General features: G+C 44.6%; 1 protein-coding gene across 3 annotated transcripts; it reads left to right on the forward strand.

The window, feature by feature from the left end:
• Nucleotides 1–272: 272 nt before the first annotated feature.
• On the forward strand, nt 273–18956 carry crlf3 (cytokine receptor-like factor 3). Of its 3 annotated transcripts, XM_082531009.1 has the most exons (10): nt 280–380; nt 5494–5553; nt 9238–9366; nt 12629–12836; nt 12982–13069; nt 13156–13333; nt 14021–14249; nt 14891–15029; nt 15151–15263; nt 16498–18956. In XM_082531009.1, the coding sequence occupies exons 3-10, from the start codon at nt 9250–9252 to the stop codon at nt 16761–16763; spliced, it is 1338 nt and encodes a 445-aa protein (XP_082387135.1). In that variant the 5' UTR covers nt 280–380; nt 5494–5553; nt 9238–9249; the 3' UTR covers nt 16764–18956. The 3 variants fall into 3 exon arrangements, with proteins under 3 accessions (XP_082387133.1, XP_082387134.1, XP_082387135.1); XM_082531007.1 differs by lacking the exon at nt 5494–5553 and having other exon boundaries at nt 273–380; XM_082531008.1 differs by lacking the exon at nt 5494–5553 and having other exon boundaries at nt 273–380; nt 9241–9366.
• The last annotated feature ends 810 nt before the right edge of the window (nt 18957–19766 follow it).

Raw genomic sequence — 19766 nt, forward strand, 5'->3', positions numbered from 1 at the left:
ATGACATTTTAATGTAGGAAAAGGCTAAATTGTATACATAACTATTTATAAAATATACAGTTTATTTATTGATGTATTTAGTCAGTTTAGTTTTGGCCTAAGGGGCATTCCATACACAGTCGGTCGCTTAACTTCCATCAGTTCCACTTCGATTAGAAGGTTAGTCTGATTAGGGTGGGGAAAAGAGAGAATATCTTACTCCTATTGGTTGATTGTCTTGTCGTTCGAAGCGACTTCCTCTGTGATTGGCTGCTGCCCTTAAAGCCTCGGAAGTGTCATTTTTGGACTTGAGTGAAAACTTGGGCATATCGGTGTGGCGGCGGCTTCGAGCTGATTCATAACTCTCGGGAAGAAATGGCCACCAGAAAGCACTAAAACAGGTACGGCTGGGGTTTTTACCGCCGCATGTTAAGAAGGGCTGTTGATTTAGTCGATGTGTCGGTTGTCTTGTTGTCGTGATTAATGTGTGTGTTGTGTTTGTTCTCTCAAGCGTGCTCCGATTTCATTGTCTTTTTTCCACAACAAGCAAGCTTCAACTTTTTCTCAGGTTTCCGACCTTATTCTGAGAAGCTGACGACAAACTAGTCTCAACACCAACTCGTGTATATCTACTCTTTGTCGTCCCTCTTCATCACCTCTTTATTACCAGTTTACGCCTCATACTTTACAACTTTCTCGGCAGTTGGTCGAACGCTCTCCTCATCCTCTTAAATTCAGCCTGACAAGCAGCACGAAGCATCCATTAAGTTTGGGTTTTCATGGAAAAAGTTGCTACCTGCTAAAAATATTCCATGCCGATTTTTTTTAACACGTTGTAAATCTTTTCAAAGTAAATAATATTTTACTATGATTGATCGTTTTTGCTGCCACTCGCGTAAACTTGGAAAACTGGTGATTTTCTAACGGAGTTCGGCTCAACCCGACTTTAAAAGACATTCCAGGACCAAAAATGTGAGAAATTATGCGGCGTGACTTACCTTATTAAACATTTTATGTATTCTTGATTTTTTAAAGACGACAAGAGCAGCTCTATATTTTAAATTCTTCTGTCATTATCGTATTATCGCCGTCCTCTTTCACTTACACGAACAGCACGTACTGTCCTTTAGGTTAGACTTTCAGTCAAGAGTGTTATTACTTTTAAATAGTTTTCATGCCGAATTATTTTAAACAACTTATTTATAATAAAAAACAATGTACTGTTTTGTTATGACTTATTATTGTTTGCCGACACCAGCACAAACTTAAAAATGGGAGTTTTTCCAGCAGAGTTCGGCTCAACTCAACTGTTGGAGCTCCAGAGCATGAGAAACCACGCAGAGTGAGCTATGCAGTCACACATTTTATGCATTCTCGAGCACTTTTAAAAAGACTGGAGAAGCCCCTGCAGTTGGTGGTGGGCGGGAGTTTATCTAGAAAATAACTGCAAAATACGGAAGTAACAGAAGCGAGCCACGACATGTCTGATGCCTCCTGCGCTGTTAATAATAATAATAGCGTGGGTTTGCACTTGAGTGCCTGTCATAGCTTTCCTGTTGCATGTGCAGCTTGCTCAGAGGAGCTGCCTCAGGCCTCTTTAGGGACCTTCTAGCTGGGCTTTATCAACTTTACATTCAAATCCACACATTTTGGGGCATTTAAATGCAACACTGAGGTTGATTTTAATATATATTCAGAACACTTTTGATGTAGAGGATATGTTTGTGCCTTCTGACATGCAATGTGTCATCTTTATTGTTTTTATTGTTGGCATACGGTATTTTAACCTCTTAGCATCCAAACATTTTATTGACTCTTCACCCAAATGAGACTTCATTTGAAAGGTTGCATCTTCTAGTTTCTTCTTGGAAACTTGTGCTTGTTTAGCATGAAGCTAAAATCCGAACTAAGGTCATGAAAAATGACCTATTTACAGCCTCAACAGCTTAATTTCCCGTTCACGATACAGTATGTAGTACACAGTACACACTATAACCATCGTGATACAAATTCAGTGTTTTCTTTCTCCGTCTAGGGCAGCATTAGATAAGTGTTTACAGCCCTGCTCCCTGATGTGTATTGAAGCAAAGACTGTTGCACAAGTAGAGCATGAGTGGAGATGCACATTTTAGGATGTCTCAACAATGCACAAAAAGTTGTTGTGGGTAAGGCGGAAGTATTCCCTGTGGAGGAAATCTTGTATAATAATGAGAAAAAGTGAGAAACACCCTGCGTCTGTGGCTAAAATACTTGTGCTTAGACAGTAAAACAGCTTAATAGTCCAAAAATTCACAAGAGATTGACTCAACTGTCATGTGTGGCAAAGAGAAGCATGCCTTTGTTGATTGGATAATTGCATACCCAACTTGTAGTTAGAGCTTGTTTATAAAAGCTGAACTATAAGGCCTATTTTTGACACACTGTAGGCTTCATTTAATTACACACAGATCTTAAAAAGCATTGATTTTTGACTGCTAAAGTGTCACAGGAGCCTCGCTGCAGCACACATATATTTGTGAGACTGTAAACGGTGTGGGGGAGCTTGAAAGCAGGACAGCGGGTCATGGCTCCATGCAGGTTGACCTAAATATCCCAGAGACACAGACGGCTGAACTCTTTAGAGAATAAATAAAAAGTAGGAGGAGAAATTCCTGTTCATTTGTTTCTAGCCACACCCGTGTCATCTAAACAGAGAGGGAAACCAAGTCGACCTGGCTGAGCGCTCAGAGAGAGGGATTATAAGCCACAGGATTACAGAGACAGAGGGAGAGAGGGCCTGCACCCCTCTCTTTGAAGGATGTAAAACAATGTCTGGGCTGTTAAAGGAGCGTGAGAGTCGAGGAGCAGTGTTAGCAGTGGGCGCTGTTTAAGTCAAAGTGACTGCATGCCTGCATACTTATTTGCATTCATGTGTATAAATATATATATACTGGGGTTTTGTTTGGAGGCATGACACTGGATCTCTGGTCGGTTGTCTGTCTGTGCATCAACAGAAAACGTCCTGTTTAGTTTGATTCAGGTGATTGGTATGGCAGGACTGTGCGAAAATCTTGAGCCACCCCTAATTTCTTTGTTTTATTTCAAATGAGCCAGATTTTAGTGTAATAGTTTTTTGAAGTGCTCGTCAAAAGTTCTCCAGCTCTCTGAAGGTCTTTCAAAGTTCTTCACTGGCTGTGTTTTCACTCATTTTCAGTCCAGTCCTTGTACCTGACCATTTTCACAGGTTTACTGGTTTTAAACACTGACCTATTAACCATTCGGATATAAAAAGTACGCAGCTGAAGGGAGAACCAGTGTTGTGTCTACACAGCAAAGATCCATCTTCAAATTGTGTGAATGTGAGAGTGAATGAATAGTGGCATTGTAAAGCGCTTTGGGTGCCTTGAAAAGCGCTATATAAATCCAATCCATTATTATTATTATTAATTGTATCTTTGCATTTTGTTACTAGCAGCCTGTCACAAAAGCACAGCCTGTTCTCATTTCTTTAGATGAATGTATTAAAAATGCTAAAGGTAAAAGTTTGACAGGAATAACAGCAGCAAAGTGATTCCCAAAGAGAGCTATTAGCCAAAAACTTGGCATATTTTGGCATGTTGTGCAGTGTATCCTTAAAACTGAACAAGTGGAGGACAAAAAATATCTACAGCAGATGAACAGCATGTGAAAGTCATTAAGAAACGAGAAAAAGGAAAAGAGCAAAGAGAGATGCATCTGTACCGTCAGCTGATCCATCTACTGCTCACTGAAGCCTCATCAGAGATGGTCTCAGTGGAAGGGCGGCTGTCGAGACGCCATTCTTACGAAGGGAAACAGAAAGAAAAGGCTGACGTATAAAAATTACACAAGAACTGGACTGAAAATCAGCAAAACAGGTGTTACAGACGAATCTGGATTTGAAATGTCTCGTTCTAATCATGTCCAGTGTTTATGGACGAAGTCAGCAGAGAGCTACAGCAGTGAGTCTGCAGCCGTCTGGAAAACATGGCGGAGGCTCTGCCATTGTTGGGAGCTGCATTTCAGCACGTGCTGTTGGACATCCCGTTTTGTTCCACCATGCTGTACCATCTGGAAATCCTCTGAATGCAATGATCTCAAACACACTGCCAATGCAGTAAAAACGTACCTGGATAGAAAAACACACAAACAGCATCAGTCATGGATCAGACCGGACCTCAACGTGACTGAAGCAGCGTGGGATCGTCCTGACAGAGAGCAGAAACATCCAGAGAGCTTTGAATGTCCTTCAAGAATCTGGAGAACAGATACTTAAATCACAGAAAGCTGCCTGAGAGTTCAGGCTGTGCTGAAAAATACCAAATGCATTTATTTGGTAAATGTTTTCTCTTACACACTGTGTTTCTATGCATGATTGCACGTTTCGATACATCGCTGCACCTTTTTCTTATTTTCCTCGGAGCACTAAGTGGTGGCTCAAGACTTTTGCACAGTAGCAAAACTCCACTGAAGTAATTTTAACTTTAGTTTTTGAGGGTTTTTTTAAATCACACTGGAGTTTACAGTATAAATTATTCGACTTATCTCCAAGTTTCACTTTAATCACCAGGACTCATTAGCAGGGGTTAAAGGTTAAAAAAGCATTTGCTGTGCTGGATTTCTTGTATAGATTATGCCTTTCCTCCATAACCTGCAGCAGCAGACCACATGTGACACTTTGCATACTGTATGTGGCGGGAGCGTGATGCATTTTAGTAACTTCCTCTTTAGATGCTTTAAAGGAAGCGTGGCCGACCGCAGCAGGTAGCGGCATTACTTTCAGCTTTGAGAAGAACTTGGCTCAGACTTAACGCACCTGCTTCACATAGAGACAAAACTCGCGATCCAGCGCGTCACTGAATGTTGCCGAAGCATCGGAAGGTACATGAAGGTCCAAGCCAGATATTCTGTAGCATGAAGATCATTTAATCCAGCGTTTTTGTGATATATTTCATTGTTCTATGTCAACAAAAAGATATTTTTTCCAACACTGCCTTCACCAAAATAGATTCAGAACTGGAGTATTTATACTCCTCCGAGACCTCCTTCCAGGGTCCTAAATTCACTCAACAAGCACCAAATGTAGGTGAATATTAGCCCCAAAGCAGTGGTGTAAAAGCTGTGCTCAGAGGAGTTATTATCATGCAAAAAAGACTCTAAATATATAATTTCTTACTATATATAATGAGTCATTTTTAATGTTTTTTTTTATTTTGTTATCTCACATTCACCCCAAAAATAAAGAAGAATACAAAAAAACCTTTAAATGTGGTTTTAAATACAAGCACAGGAACTATCAGATCACATGAGTTTAAAGGATTAGGTATGAATGTTTGTCGGGTAAACATTGAGAGAAAATAAACACCACAATTTCTGGGAAACCTGTGAAATAAACAGATTAATCGATGAGATAAAGGATCGGTTTTAAACGTGTAACCTGTCAGCGGACACCTCTGACAGGAAGACGTTGAAGGCTGGTGGTAATTCACCTCACCTTCACTTTCATTCTGTCTACAGAGATTTCCGTGCTGCTTTTATCCCCTTTGTGAGGACACAAAGTTGCTGCTTCTCTCAGAGGTTTGTGGCTGAATTTGGTATTTGTTTTATGGTATTAATTTTCAAACTTACATTAAAATAATTATTAAAGTGGAGGCTGTTACAGTACTTTGACATTACACTGCTCATGTTCACTTATCTCAGAGTACTTTGAATAATTGAACTCAGGTGATGCTTTCCATCATGCAGGTAAGATTAGATATGTTCCTGTGACTAATGTCTTGTCTGTTCGTGGGCTTTGAGTGTCCAGATCCATCCAATAAGAGTCCAGCTATGCTCCTGCAGCTGATTGGTGCTCCTAGGAAAAATCCAGGAAAAAAAACCACATTACATAAAAGTTAAAAAAGGATTTGCATGCTACTGGGAGAAAGAAGTATTTGATCCCCTACAACCCAGCAGGAATAACTGCTTCTCCTGTTCGCAACTCGGTGTGTGTTCAAAGCTTACCTGTCCACAGAAAATGTTCCAGCCTCTCCAGCAAGGTTGGGAAAGACCAACATGCAAAGGCTGTCAGGGGAAAATGGACGGCCCATCAGGAAGACGCTGATAAAAAGACTATCAGTCACCATCGGTCTGGAGCTCCGTGCAAGATCTTTGCTTGTGGGGTGAGGATGATCATGAGAAAGGTGGAAGATCAGCCCAAAATCACACGGGAGGAGCTCATTATCAAACTGAAGGCAGTCGGGACCACGGTCACCAAGAACACCGCTGATAGCACACTGCAGTGCACTGAAATCTTGCAGGTCCCCCTGCTCAAGAGTGCGCATGTACAGGCACGTCTTAAGTTTGCCACTGAACGTCTAAAGCATCAACTCGACCCGCCATGTTTGGCGTAATAGATATGCTGAGCATGACCAAAAGAACACCATCCTCAGTCGAGCACAGAGGTGGAGACGTTATGCTTTGGGGCTGTTTTTTAGGGCTACTGGATGACTTCATCGCATTGAGGGGCCAGTGCATGGGGCCGTTTCCATAATATCTTTGTACTGGTCTTCAAGCATGACAGTAACCCAAAACATAGACAAGTGGCCTAGCCAGACCTCAGTCCAGTCTGAAAATTTGCGGAGTGAGCTGAAGCTTTGAGAAGAAGAAACCCAAAAGATTACAGAGTTTCTGCAAAGAGGAGTGGGTGTAAATGTGTGCAAACGTCTTACACTAATCAGGGTTTCTTCACCAAGCACTAAGTCATGTTTGTCTTATTTTACTCAGTGACATGCAAATCAAGTGAGGTGGAAGTGATGAAACGATTATTTCCAACGCTGTATCCTGAACATAAAACGAAGCAGCACAGAGCTGAGAGCACAGCTAAATAAAGAAGAAGCTCAAATATGCAGACTTCTTGTAAAGCTTTGTGCCAAAGCCTTTACTCTACTACATTTTGAAGCCTTGGTTACTTGTGAGAGCTTGATCCACATTGTGTCAGTAAATCAGGAATATTTCCAGTGCATGTTGGCCAGACCTGCTGTGTGATCTCCTCTTTTGGTGGAAGAAGAGGCTCTGCTGGCCTCGTTACGAGGTAACCTCCAACTTCTGCTGGGATGCTTTGCAGCTGGGATGAGAATCGGCACCTCAAGGTCCGAGGCCAGATTAGGGTGGATTTAAAACTAGTTGCTGCCTCATGTGGAGAATTTCAAGTATCTCTGGGTTTTTGTCATGGTGAGAGGGAGGCTGGAGCAGGTTGATTAGTGATGTAGACCCTTTAACAGCCTGTTGTGCTAAAGAAAGAACTGAGAGTGAAGCTGTTGGTTTAACTGTCAATCTACATTCCTCATCTGTGGCCACGAGCTATGGGTCTGAAGGAATAAGATCATAGATGAAAGAGGCAGAAATGAGACATCTGGGTTCTGCTTTAGACAGAGAGTGAAGACATCAGAGTAGAGCTTAGAAAGAAAGTGACTGGATTTCTTTAATTCCCGTGAATTTCACCTCTGATCCGAGAAGCTTCTCCAGTTCTGAAACCAAATCCAGGTGGAGAGTCCCAGGAATTTAAACCTTAGTGGGGGTTTTCCTTTATCTTGTCATTTGATGAGAGGTGAAACATCCTCACAAAACTTAAAGGAGTCCAGTCAGTTTCTTTCCAAGCTCCTAAGACTACCATGACCCGGATGACTGAGACCCTACACTGACATATCAGAGTGGAGCTGCTCCTCCAAACTGAAAGGAGCCAGCTGAGATGCCTCCTGGGCCCCTCCTAGCTGAGGTGTTTCAGGAATGTCCAGCTGGGAGAAGGCTCTGGAGTGGACCCAGGACACTCTGGAGTGATCTCTGCTGGTTTGGGAACGCTTCGAGGAAAGCATCGATTCACACGATTCCTCTCGGATTCGAGTCCAATGAATAAACTAAATGACTCAAAGTGAAGTGAACGGTTTAGCCGTGAGGGAACTGGATTTTTAGGGAGGATAAAGTTAAAATAAATAAAATCCAGAATACCATAATAATGTTTTTATTTGGATGTTCTAGGTTTAATAGTCTGTGGATGCTAAAACTGTAGCTTCCTTTAAACGATCGACAAAAACGAGGTCCACAAAAATCATTTGAGGGCTAAAAAATGTCTAAAAATTAAACTTGCTGCTTTAAAACACTAAAGAGCTCAGGGACCCTCCAGCCTTGATTACTCTGATAAACCTGAGTGTCTGCTGTTGTAAAAGTGGTCTTAGAGGTCATTTGGCTCCCGGTGCAGAGACGTGAAGACGGACAGAGCTGCAGTTTTAAAACTAGACGAACTCCATGCTATCAGTTTTCCAGTCGTTGCTTTTGACATTAAAATGAAGCCAAAATCAGTAACAAAGCATTATTTTACTGATGTTTGATAATCATATTAAGGTCACAGGAAGAGGCTCATTAAAGCGTGTTTATGATCATTGTGGGGTTTTATTTTCGTAGTTATGTGAGGCCGGTGGACCACACTGAGCATTGTACGTAAAGGTCGTGAAGAATGTGGTCCCACGCCGCTGCAATGAAACCAGAAGTCCTGTGTTTTCGCCGTGTCGTAAAGCGGCTGGTACTGCGGCTGGCTGGCAGCAGAGGAAGTGGTTTACTTGTTTTCTCATTTCCTCTGTCACTGAAAATGCTCAACGCACTTGGTTGACTTGTAGTTTTTCTAGCAGAAGATCGAGTCTTACTCCGTTATTGGTTATTAGCCACAGCAGCGCCTCTGCAGAGGTGAATTATGAAGAACGCTGTGGGCCGTTTGTCCAATGAGACGTCTGCATCGATGAGTCACGACCAGCTACAGGACACGCTGGTGTCCGCTCAGTCACTCTGAGTCACTCGCTTTGTGCCGTAAACAGTTAATTCAATGCAAAGGTGCCTTAAGCCTGTGTCCTTTCTAATGGCCAGCAGGGGGCGACTCCTGTGGTCTGAATGTAGAGAAACCTGAAACACTTTACAGCCAGGTTATGGTCCCAGTCTTTAGTTTGCAGGCTTTGTGATACAACTCGATGTTCATGTTGTAAATTATGGTCACACTCGAGGTAAAACAGAGGATGAAGCAGGGCATTCGGGACACCGTGTGCCTCTCAGGGACAACACGTTTCTGTTTTGTCTGTGATTTAAAAACAACATGATTACTGAGGCCTGATTCTGTTTGCTGGAGTCATTTTTCAGCCTCTGTCATCTGTGCAAATACATCTTCTAAGTGCTTAGTTTCAGGTTACGCTGCGTTCTGGGTGTGTTTAGTAAGTATCCCTCCCTCGTGTGTGACAGCAGGCCGGGAGGATGTCTGTGGAGGTGGACGTGTTGCTGCAGGAGGCGAAGGAAAGCATCGAGGCGGCGCAGAACTACCGCAGCGAACTCCAGCAGCGCCTGCATGGCCTCAACCAGGCCCGTAAACAGGTACTGCATCCTGATTTGTGATCTGTTGTGAAGCTCAGGCCTCGTGTTTCCCTCCTCCTGTGATGCGCTTCACTCCCTCAGTGCTTTCTTTGTCGGTTTCACTGCACCCGCTCACTCTGAAAGACTCGTGCAGGCCCAGGCGGTGTGATTTGTCTTCGCTCCTGACTCAGAAGAATCCCGGGAGAGTAAATTCTCCCCCCTCCCTCCCTCTCTGCTATCTCTTCCTTCCCCCTGCTGTCTAGTTTTACCCCTCCAGCTGCTCGCAGTAAACAATGCTGCTGTTTCCTGTCGCTGTGGACGGACAGCGAGCCTTAGAGGAGAGATTAAAAAAGGAGAGCGGGAGAGAAACGAGGCAGATTTTGGTCCAAGAACATAAAATATGGGATTGTTGTTTTTTCATTCAGAATAAGCAGCAACTGCAGTTCCTCTAATCTCCACAGGGGGCTCCAACAGTGAGTTGGTCTGGTTAAAATGACGGACATAGACGTGTGCACATGGTGGTATAAAAATGGGTATCTATAGATTATTGAGGGGAAGGCATAGAGTTGGCGGGGGAGGTTATTTTACCATAAAGACCATCTTCCAATGAAAATGGAGCGACAGAAAAGCTGAGGGACGAGAGCGCCGACTAACCAGGACAGGATGGCAGCCATTAAATTCAAAATATACCTAAAAATGCCGCCACCAGGGGGCAGTAGTGGATGATTCTGGGTTCAAACATCTCTTCTTTTAGTGATTCTTAATTGGCTGTAGGTGTGGGTGTGAGAGTGTGTCGCGTCTCTCTGATTGGATGTGTTTAGCTGTACCCCGCCTCTCTGGCAGCGAGGACAGGCTCCAGCCCTGTGCAGCTGATAATCACCTACACTGTTCAGGGTTATATTTGAAGTTGACCCCACCCCCCTTTCAGCCTAAGCTTGTTAGGTTACTTACACATAAAGTGGCTAAAAACACTAATAAAGAAGTTAAAAAGGAGATTTCCTGGTAAGCAGATAAGGATAAGCAGAAGGGGATGGATGGAAGGAACTGTAAGTGCTTTTATTGCAAACTAAATGTTCAGAAGTCGCTGACGCTCTGATGACTTGATGGCATGGCTGAGCTGCTCCCGTAGGTGTAATATGTAGGTGACCTGGGGCATAATCATGTATTCCTTTGCTCCACGAGCGACTTCCAGTTGGTAAATCTGCCTTTTTTTTCCAGTTTTTATCTTTCTCTGACATGATCTCTATCAGAGGGTTGCTGCTGGTGCTGCTGTCTGTGATCCGGTTACTTTGAATTCCTGTCTGCCTTTCCATCAGTATTTTGTCTCCTGCAAGAGTCGCCACGCTAACTGAATCAGTGCGGTCCAGAGCACATAATGTATCACAAAGCAAACCTGAGCCCCTCCAGCTGATCCACACACACGTACAGTTTGCCTCATCCAGAGAAACAATCTGCAGACTTATTAGACTTGTTAGTAAAATTCGATGTGGGATGTGTTTCATTTGTTTTGTTAGTGCAGCTGAGACTCCCTCCACCTCCCTCAGCTGTTCCATCGCACGTTATCCTGGATCGAGATGTGCTTTCTTTTCTTTCCCATGACCCCCTGATTTCCCACAGAGGGAGACGGCTCCCCACCAGATTATAGTCCAGGAAACAACACACACACACACACACACACACACACACACACACACACACACACACAGAGCGAATAAGGGATACCAAAGTGTGTGTTTGAGATCTGAGACAATGCTATCACTGCAGCATCTCTCTTCTTGTAAGAGGAAAACTATTTCTGTCCTGCCTCGTGTTTGGATCATATCTTTAGTCTTATTTTACTTTTCAAATCCCAAAATATTGATAATTGCTCATCTGTGTCCAGCTGATAATCCTCAGGATATGATGCCTCTGCTGGAGAACTGCTCACACACACAAAAAGATCCGAGTGTACTCTGGCAGAGCGGCTTTCCGTCGTCATACAGTCCCTGCTTTATCAGTGCAGCAGTTGTCAATCAGCCTTCCGTTTCCTGCCGTCGCTCTCCGTGTACTCATTGTGAAATCTCACTCTGTGTGTTCTGCAAAGAGGAACTGAAACATGACCTCCGCCGCTGCAGATGACGAGTAAGTCAGCTTCCTGATGAGCTGCTGGTGTGTGCAGACGGTCCGCACCGCCTCTGTGTGAGGTGTAACCTGTCATAGCGCTAACTGCGGCGTAACTGTGGCTGGTCATTCAATGAAACTCTATCGGTTCCTCCCAAACGAAACCCCAGAATCAACCGACTGTGTTTTTAATGTATAATAACTTCAGTACGTGTGATGAAGCCCTGCAGAACTTTACCTTTATACTCTGAATGTTTCCTGATTTATAAGCGCTTAAAGTACAACCCCACAACAGCTGGGACGCTCTGTGCACCGTAAATAAATACAGAAGGTGATGATTTGTGCATCTCAGCACAGACTGTGGGTCTCTGTGGCTGCTGGAGACGGGCAAAGTAAACGTTTCTACAACCAACTCAGTATAATCTCATCAAAAGGCTCTGAGATGAGGCAGGTACCCGTGATCTTCAGGCACTCAGGCAGCGCTGCATTAAAAACAGGCACGATTCTGGGATGGAAACGAGTGCACGGGCTCAAAAACACTTCCAGAAATCACCGTCTGTGCGACCTTTCACCGGATGAGCTCATCTGGAGCTTCACGAACCCACAACAGGACAAAGAAGAGCCAGGACTGCTGAGCAGCGACAATCCTCCATCAGGCATTTGTCTCCCAACAGTGCAGCAGCTGCTCAGCTCACAGATGTTTACAGATGTTGAAGGAGAGAAGATGCTCCTCAGTGGGAAACACGACCCCGACCCGACTTTTAGAAACGTGTTTTCACATCAGATTCCAGATGAACTCATTTTTTCCTTGATGGTCTTGAGACTGAGCGCTCAGACGACACTGGCAGGTCGAAATTTGGTACTTTTGAATTTGCATTATTATTGTTGTTATTTTTCAGCTTATGTTACAATTAGTGTGCTGACGATCTGCCACACTGCCTTTAAATGTTATATTTTCCCTTCACGCAGCCCCTTTATGTTTATTTCAGAGCTCACTCTTTGGCTAAAATCTGTTCAGGAGCTGAAACGAGCAAAGACAAAAGAAAACACAAAACAGCAACAATTAGCACCAATAAAGCTAACGAGGAGACGTCTGATGACAGAAACACTCGGTTATGTCGTTCTCTCTCGGAGTCGCGTCCTCACCTGTTTTTACCTTCTTCCTCTTTGATTGGTGGCTCAGATTCGAGGCAGCTCGGGTCAGGCCCGCGAGACCCTCCGGAAGCACTTTGCCGAGCTGCAGGCGGCGGCTACTCGACTGCTGGCGGAGCGGCTGGCTAACCTCCTGACCGAGGTCGACACCATCGAGGCCGACAGCATCAAGCCGTTGGACGACTGTCAGAGCCTGATCGAGCACGGCGTGGGCCAGGCCGACGAGCTGCTGAGAGAGGGTGGGTCGCACAAACGCTGCCACGAACACAGCTGCAAACTATTATTTTCAAGAAGGAGAGACGATGATTTACAGCCACCACAGTTTTCACAATTATTCAGAGCAAAAGCAAGCCCAGAAAGATGATCCATGCTTATTCTCTGCAGGAGAAGCAGCTCTGCGATGTGGTCTTGGAGAAAAGGAGGACAAACTGGGCAGCTTCACGAAGAAGGCCATGCACATCCAGCTGGACAGGTGATACGGGCGAAGGTGTTTCGCTGCAGGTGTTTAAAGGAAAAAGTTAATCAGCTGCTGTTTAGAACTGTGTGCGTGTTTTCCAGCCTGCCAGAGGTTCCAGCGTTGGTGGACGTGCCGTGTGTCTCAGCCCAGTTTGATGACTCCCTGCTGAGCCTGCTGAGGGACCGGGTGGCTCGCCACGGCGCCGTCTCCTCCCACCCGCCCGTCCAGATAGAGGAGCTGCAGGAGAGACCAGGCAGCATCCTGGTTCGCTGGTGTAAGGTCAGCAGGGGTAAACGGGACACACACGGTGCTTTTCCAGGTGAAGAGACTGAGCAGGAAGCTTGTTGGAGTTTGCAGAGCGTAACAAAAGACCTTATCAAGCCCACGATCTGAGATAATGCTGAGCCTATTGTTTAAAGTCCCATCGCACCACACAGAGGTGGGTAGGAAGATCCAGTCAGCTTTCAAAATAAAAGTTCCCAGGCAGGCTGCTCACTCGCTCTGTAAAACGCTCGTAGTGGTGTGACTTTTAATGTTGTGGACGAAAACCAGACTACTCGACTCAAACAGTGAAAGTTAAGGTCGGTGTAATGAGGAGGTTAAACTGCCAGTGTAATTAAGGGCTCTTTGAACTTACTACTGACATTTCTTGATCATAAATGGACTCCAGAAGTTCAGAGAAGTCCTTTAAGTTTGAGTTTTCACAGCATTTAAACTTCACCTGAGTGTCAGCCTCTGCAGTGAAGTCTTCTCTGCACCAAAATCCTTCGAGCACGTCTGTTTGTATGGATAAAATCATGAAGTTAATTTAGTCTCTGGTGGAAACACACGTGTTCCTTTAAGTTTGTGCCGAGGAATCGCAGCTCAAATATGGACATTTGTTGTTACAATGTAAAACTTGGTGAAATGAGGAAGTACATTATTCTGCATCTTAATTAAAACTGGACATTATCGTTTGTGCTTCAGGTGGACGAGGACTTCGCGGCTGCAGATTATCGGCTGCAGTACCGGCGCTCCGGCAGTGGGGGAAGCCAGTATGAGGACGCCTACATCGGGCGGGAATCGGAGTTCCTGGTTCTCCACTTGGACCCTCACACGGATTATTTGTTCAGGGTCTGCGCCCGCGGGGAGGGTCGCACCGAGTGGAGCCCCTGGAGCATCCCGCAGACGGGCTACACCACGCTGGCACCGCACGGTAGGTGGAGACATCCGAGAGAGGGAAACCCTGTAGCAGCAAACGGTGAAGTTCACTCGTGTCTGAGTTACTAAAGCAAATCAAAGACCTGCATCTCTTCCCAAAAGCCTTCCAGGCTTTTAAGCCACTAAAATCAGATGCTCCAGTAAGAAACAGAGATTTCACCTCCTGTTGGCTACAGATAACTTTAAAGCAATAATATTATTACTCTATCGTCCTTCAAGGACCTCTGTCTCGTGTTTGTGACCTTTCTCTAAAATATTTGCCAGTTTTCATTCTGTTTTTAACTCTCAGACCCTTTAACGCCTCCCGGGTTGCAGCTGAAATAACAGAGCTGTGAATGCAGTCGCGTTGGTAATTGTTTGCAGGAACCGTGACATCATCACAGGCCTGTAAGCATTTATGTGCGCAGGACTCGCTGCAGCCTTCTCATGCAGTCACTAGCCAATCAGTGCACCTCTAACAGGAAGGCAGCATCTAATGGAAACATCAGCATGACCTCTGTGTTTCTGTACTATCAGCAGAGACCGTCTCTGTCTCCACTGCAGTATGGAGCCGTGTTAATATATAGAAACCTGAAAGTTTAAACTGAAGCAGATCAGGTCCGCTAACGAACGCTGTGTGTTTGTTTTATCTTCCAGAGTGGCGTTCAGGGACCGAGGGCTACATCCTGAGCAGCAGGAAGAACATCGCTTTGCGCAATGACTCCTCCCAATCGCGCTGCCCTGTCCTCTACTCCAAAGCGCCCACCTACTTCTGCGGCCAGACGCTCACGTTCAAGTACGCCCACAACAAAGCTTTAAAGATGGAGATCTTTCCATTTCTCTCCTGGACGTCACGTACAGATCATATGTAAATCCACAGTTAGATGCTAACGGCGTGTTTTTGTGTGTCTGTGCAGGATCTCTGCAGCGGGTCAGATGGATCGGAGGGACAGTCTGGGCGTGTGCATAGACAGCGAGAGTGAGGAGGAGTCACTACAGCGGGACCAGGCTGTCTGCATTTCCACCAATGGTATGCCGCCTCAGATAGACTTGAAAAACTCAGCTTGTACAGGGCGAGTCTGCGTGGCTCACAGCTGAGGATTCGAGCCTGAAAGTCGTTAGTCTCCTTGAAAATGTTTGTTTTTTGGCAGATAAGAAAGGCTCTCACCCCCAGCCGGTTTCTTCCTGTTAAAGGGGAGTTTTTCCTTCCCACAGTCGCCAAGTGCTTTCTCAAAGGGGGTCGTTTGATTGTTGGGATTTCTCTGTATTAATCCAAGCACCTTGAGGCGACTGCAGTTGTGAATCGGTGAAATACAAACAAAACTGAATTACACCAGAGACAATAGTGCACTTGTCAGGGACTATTTTCAGTGGCGGATTCATTTCTAATGGGTCCTTTTCAAAGACTGTAAATAAATGATGAGGCCAGTGCAAATTGTTCTTGTTTAGACACATTTAAACACAATGTTTAAAGTCGAGGCTTTAAAATGGGAGGAGTCACTATCAGATGGCGGATCCACAGGGTCTAACCACCACGCTACTGTTTTCCTACAGCGGCACTTTAAGCTTCATTGAAGTATAAAAACAGGCTGCAGACTGTTTAGATTCCATTATTCCAAAAACTGCTCTTGAAGTCTCTAATTTCTGTTGATCAGATCTGAAAAGTCATTTCCTTCAAGTTCTGATGCTCTGATACTTTGAAAGGTTGCTCTTGATGAGGCTTTCTGTGTGGACGCCATGTTTTAGATCAATGGTTTCCCTCCTGGTGGGAGATGGAGCCATTATAGGGATTAGATTTCCGGGCAGGATTGTGAGTATGGACCATAATTAAATTTATTCCCAGTTATGGGATGTATAATGTTTGAAGCCACTCACTGAAAGGTGGAGCCAAAATTAAATTAAAAAGAACCCCACCAGATGTCGAAGAAGAAGAACTGGTGATGCTGCAAAGATGAAGAAACAGTCTGGAGACGAGTTTCAGGCAAATCAACTCAGACTGTTTCTGTGGTGCTGACGTGTTGATGCAGAAGCAAAGAGCAGAGCATCGTCGGAGACGAGGAGACAAAGAGACTTAAAGCAAAATCACCGAAGCTGAAAACAGGAGAGTGGAAAAACCTCCTGAAGTGTAGAATTCCTCTGTGGGAAGCATTTAAACGAGATGCTTGAAAATTAAACTTCAAACTTCAATTTAACTAAAGTTCAGCTTCGATTCTTTTTTATGATAAATAACAAATGTTGAATTCTCTCAAACTTCTTCTCCTCAGGTGCCGTTTTCGTCAACGGGAAAGAGATGACCAACCAGCTGCCCGCCGTCACCGTTGGCTCCGCCGTCACCTTTGACATGGAGGTGGTGAGCCTGTTCCCCATCAGCAACAACAACACGAGCGAGGGCGGCAACTTCAAGCTGAGGGTGACGATCGGCTCGGGGAACCGCGAGGTGGTGTTCGATTGGCTGGTGGACCAGCCGGTGGACTGCCTCTTCTTCGGCTGCTCCTTCGTCCACTCCGGCTGGAAGGTGCTCGTGTTTTAAGACGCCAGCTCCTCCGGCGTCCCAGTCCAAACATTTCTGCTCCTCTTTTTTTCACCTCACACACACAAAAAAGCCGCTCGCACGTCTGTTGGGTTGAAGCTCAAACAGGAGCCTTTCTCTTCTGGAGTTTCCTCGCTGGAGCGAGTTTTCAACCGGCGGCGTCTGCCGACGTTTCCTTCTGCTTGTCACAAACTGCAGCTCCTGTCTTCGGCTCGGTTCTGCAGTGACGGTTTCTGCTGTTTGTAATCGAGGCCGTGGACAGAGTTTCAGTCTGAGGACTAACTGTCCCCTCTCCTGCAGTCCTCTCACTTTCTGAGTAACACTGATTGAGCTCAGCCGTCCTCCATCTGCACATTTACCCAGTGAGGTCTCATGTGTTCACACCAAATGGAGGGTGAACCACTTTGCAGCCGCTCAGAACCCCACAGCATTCACCCTGATATCACGTTACATGGTTTACCCTTCACTTTTAGAAACCTCGTCCTGCATTTCTGAGTGGCAGCCATGACCTCTGCAAAGCCTTTGTTTGATGTGGACGCACTATTAAGTCATCAGAGATAATGAGAAGTAGCTCGAGCCCCTAACCCTGAGGTTTGGACATGATTAAAAGGACTGTGTCGTTTTTGGCGTTTGACTTCTGAGAAAATCGCATAATTTCATAGCACAGGGTTACTATGGTTACTACAGGTTAGGGTTACTTGGACTTCACGGGTTATAGAGGAGGATAAAACCAAAACCAGTAAAAGTCCTGAGGAATCAGATTTTATCCATAAACCTCCACGTGGCGTTTGGGAACAGCAACCCACACACATGTCGGCATCATATAAAAATGGCTCGTTCAGAATGCTCTGACCAATCGGATCCTTCAGGGCTGCAGCACAGAAATATCTGAGGTGAAGCGCTCCATTTCAGGACCTTTACATGTTAGCCTGCGGTTAGAGTCCTGCATGAAATCAGACGTCTACAGTGGCTGAAAGTGATGATTATCAGGGCTAAAAAAGTGCCACGAGCTGCAGTTCCTCCAACGTCCACTAGTTGTCTCCAAAAGTCCCCATAGACTCCCATGTTAAAAATGTGCAACTTTAAAGCGGAAATAAACATGTTTACAGCCTGATACAGACGCTGTTTTGGTCTCAGTGCACAATTTTTCCTTCATAACATTTTTTTGAACTCATTTAGATTTTGTTGAGGCTTAAAAACTGACACACAGCAGGCTGTAAACACGTCTTTCTGCTGTACAGATGGGAGTCTATGGGGACTTTTGATTTGATCTTGACTCTAACCTCGGTCACCTATGTGACCTGGATCAACATGTAGAAATCCAAAATGTGACGCTGAGGCTTTAAAATGAAATCTGAATCATGCGTCCCAATTTCACAGCTGATGACTGATTTCTGGCTGACAGGTGGCGCTCTGAGCGTTTCATTCTGTTTTTGCTTTTTTATTTTTTTTAGTTACATGGTTACTTTTAAGCTTGCTGACAGTATTTAAAGCAGGAGGAGGGCGTCAAACGGCAAATGATCCGTTATCATTTCTTTCAGTAGCGAACCGGCAGCCATTTTAACAAAACAGTCAACTAAACGGAGTAAAGTCTGTGGTAATGTACAGGAAGTTTCCCCATGGTTTTTCCTGCCCTGCCAATTTTTTTCATGCTCATGTTTGCACTCTGGTGGAGCAGAGGGCCTGATGTGGTTTAAAAATGTCTTCAGATGTCTTAACATTGCGAGTTTTCCTGCGTAGCTTTTTGTTTTTACATACGTGTTCTGCACACACACTGTCATAGGATTTATCTGCTGCAACTGCTCACTTGTCTTGCTTTTATTACACGTCTGGACACATTTCAGCCGCCTGGCGTAATCTGTTATCAGCTGATACAAAGACAGGCCGGGACAGCTTGCTGCTCACAGATGTTCTCCTGTTTTTCTGAAGAACTGAGCACAGTGTTTCGTGTTTTTAGAGAACTGTGGGACTCTGGATTTGGTCCAGTTGATGGTACAAAAGTCCGGAAACCAGCAACCTCAAAAAACCCTTTTATTTTATTTTTCGTCTGAAGGTGGAGGAAACAAACCTGTTTGTGTCAAAGTCACATCAGTGACACCTGCTGGTCAAACCTTTGTATTGCATGTGTGTTCGCTGCTGGTCTCTTCACATTGTGTTCAATAAAGATCATCATGTGATTCTCAGTTTTAAAAATATGATGTATTGGCTTATTAATGACATCAATGCAAGTTTAATTTGCCTGTTTAAGGGGCAAATGTATTCTAATCTGTGCTGCCCCCAGTGGTCACGACAGGAACCACAACATCAGTTTGTTAAACCTCTATAAAGACGTCTGTGCATCTTCACCGTCTTGAGTGGATGACAGCTGTTCATGAAGATGTTTCACCTCATGTGGGGAGTCACTAAGGTCACATGTGGGACAGCATCTGGATTATAGTTGGCAGATATCAATGATCAAGATCATCAGTTTGCGTTTTAGTGTTGATCAGTGTTTGAAGTCTTCACTATGGCAACGAGATCAGCTTATTTCACTTCTATAGGTCGCTGTATTTTAGAAATGCTGCTGCCTGCATTTGTGTTGTAGTTCCTCACTGCAGACACGAGAGGGCAGTAAAAGTAGTTACCAACTGTTGTGTGAGCAGTTAACGTTCATACTTGGAAGATTTGAAAACCCAGCATGCAGATTGCTTTGATTTTTTTGTCTTTGCAAAAAGTTGTACAATATTATATTGGAACAATCATGCGGGGAATGCTCCAGCCATAATATAATTTATAGAAAATATAAATCAACATTTGTCTATAAATGAAAAGTACCAGATCAGACACAACAGCCTTTATCAAAAAAACCAAACAACAGCTTTAAAGTCAGAGCTCTCAATCCAGCAACATGAGAGGGAAGAGCCACGTGCAATCAACCTGTGCAATCTCTTTGTGATCAAAAGTCACCCAGAGGTTTGGGATGTTGCAGCTCTGAGCGATCAGCTGGTCGCAGCAAGTACTTGC

Source organism: Aulonocara stuartgranti (genome assembly GCF_965226115.1).
Source record: "Aulonocara stuartgranti genome assembly, chromosome: 4".
Taxonomy (NCBI): Eukaryota; Metazoa; Chordata; class Actinopteri; order Cichliformes; family Cichlidae; genus Aulonocara; species Aulonocara stuartgranti.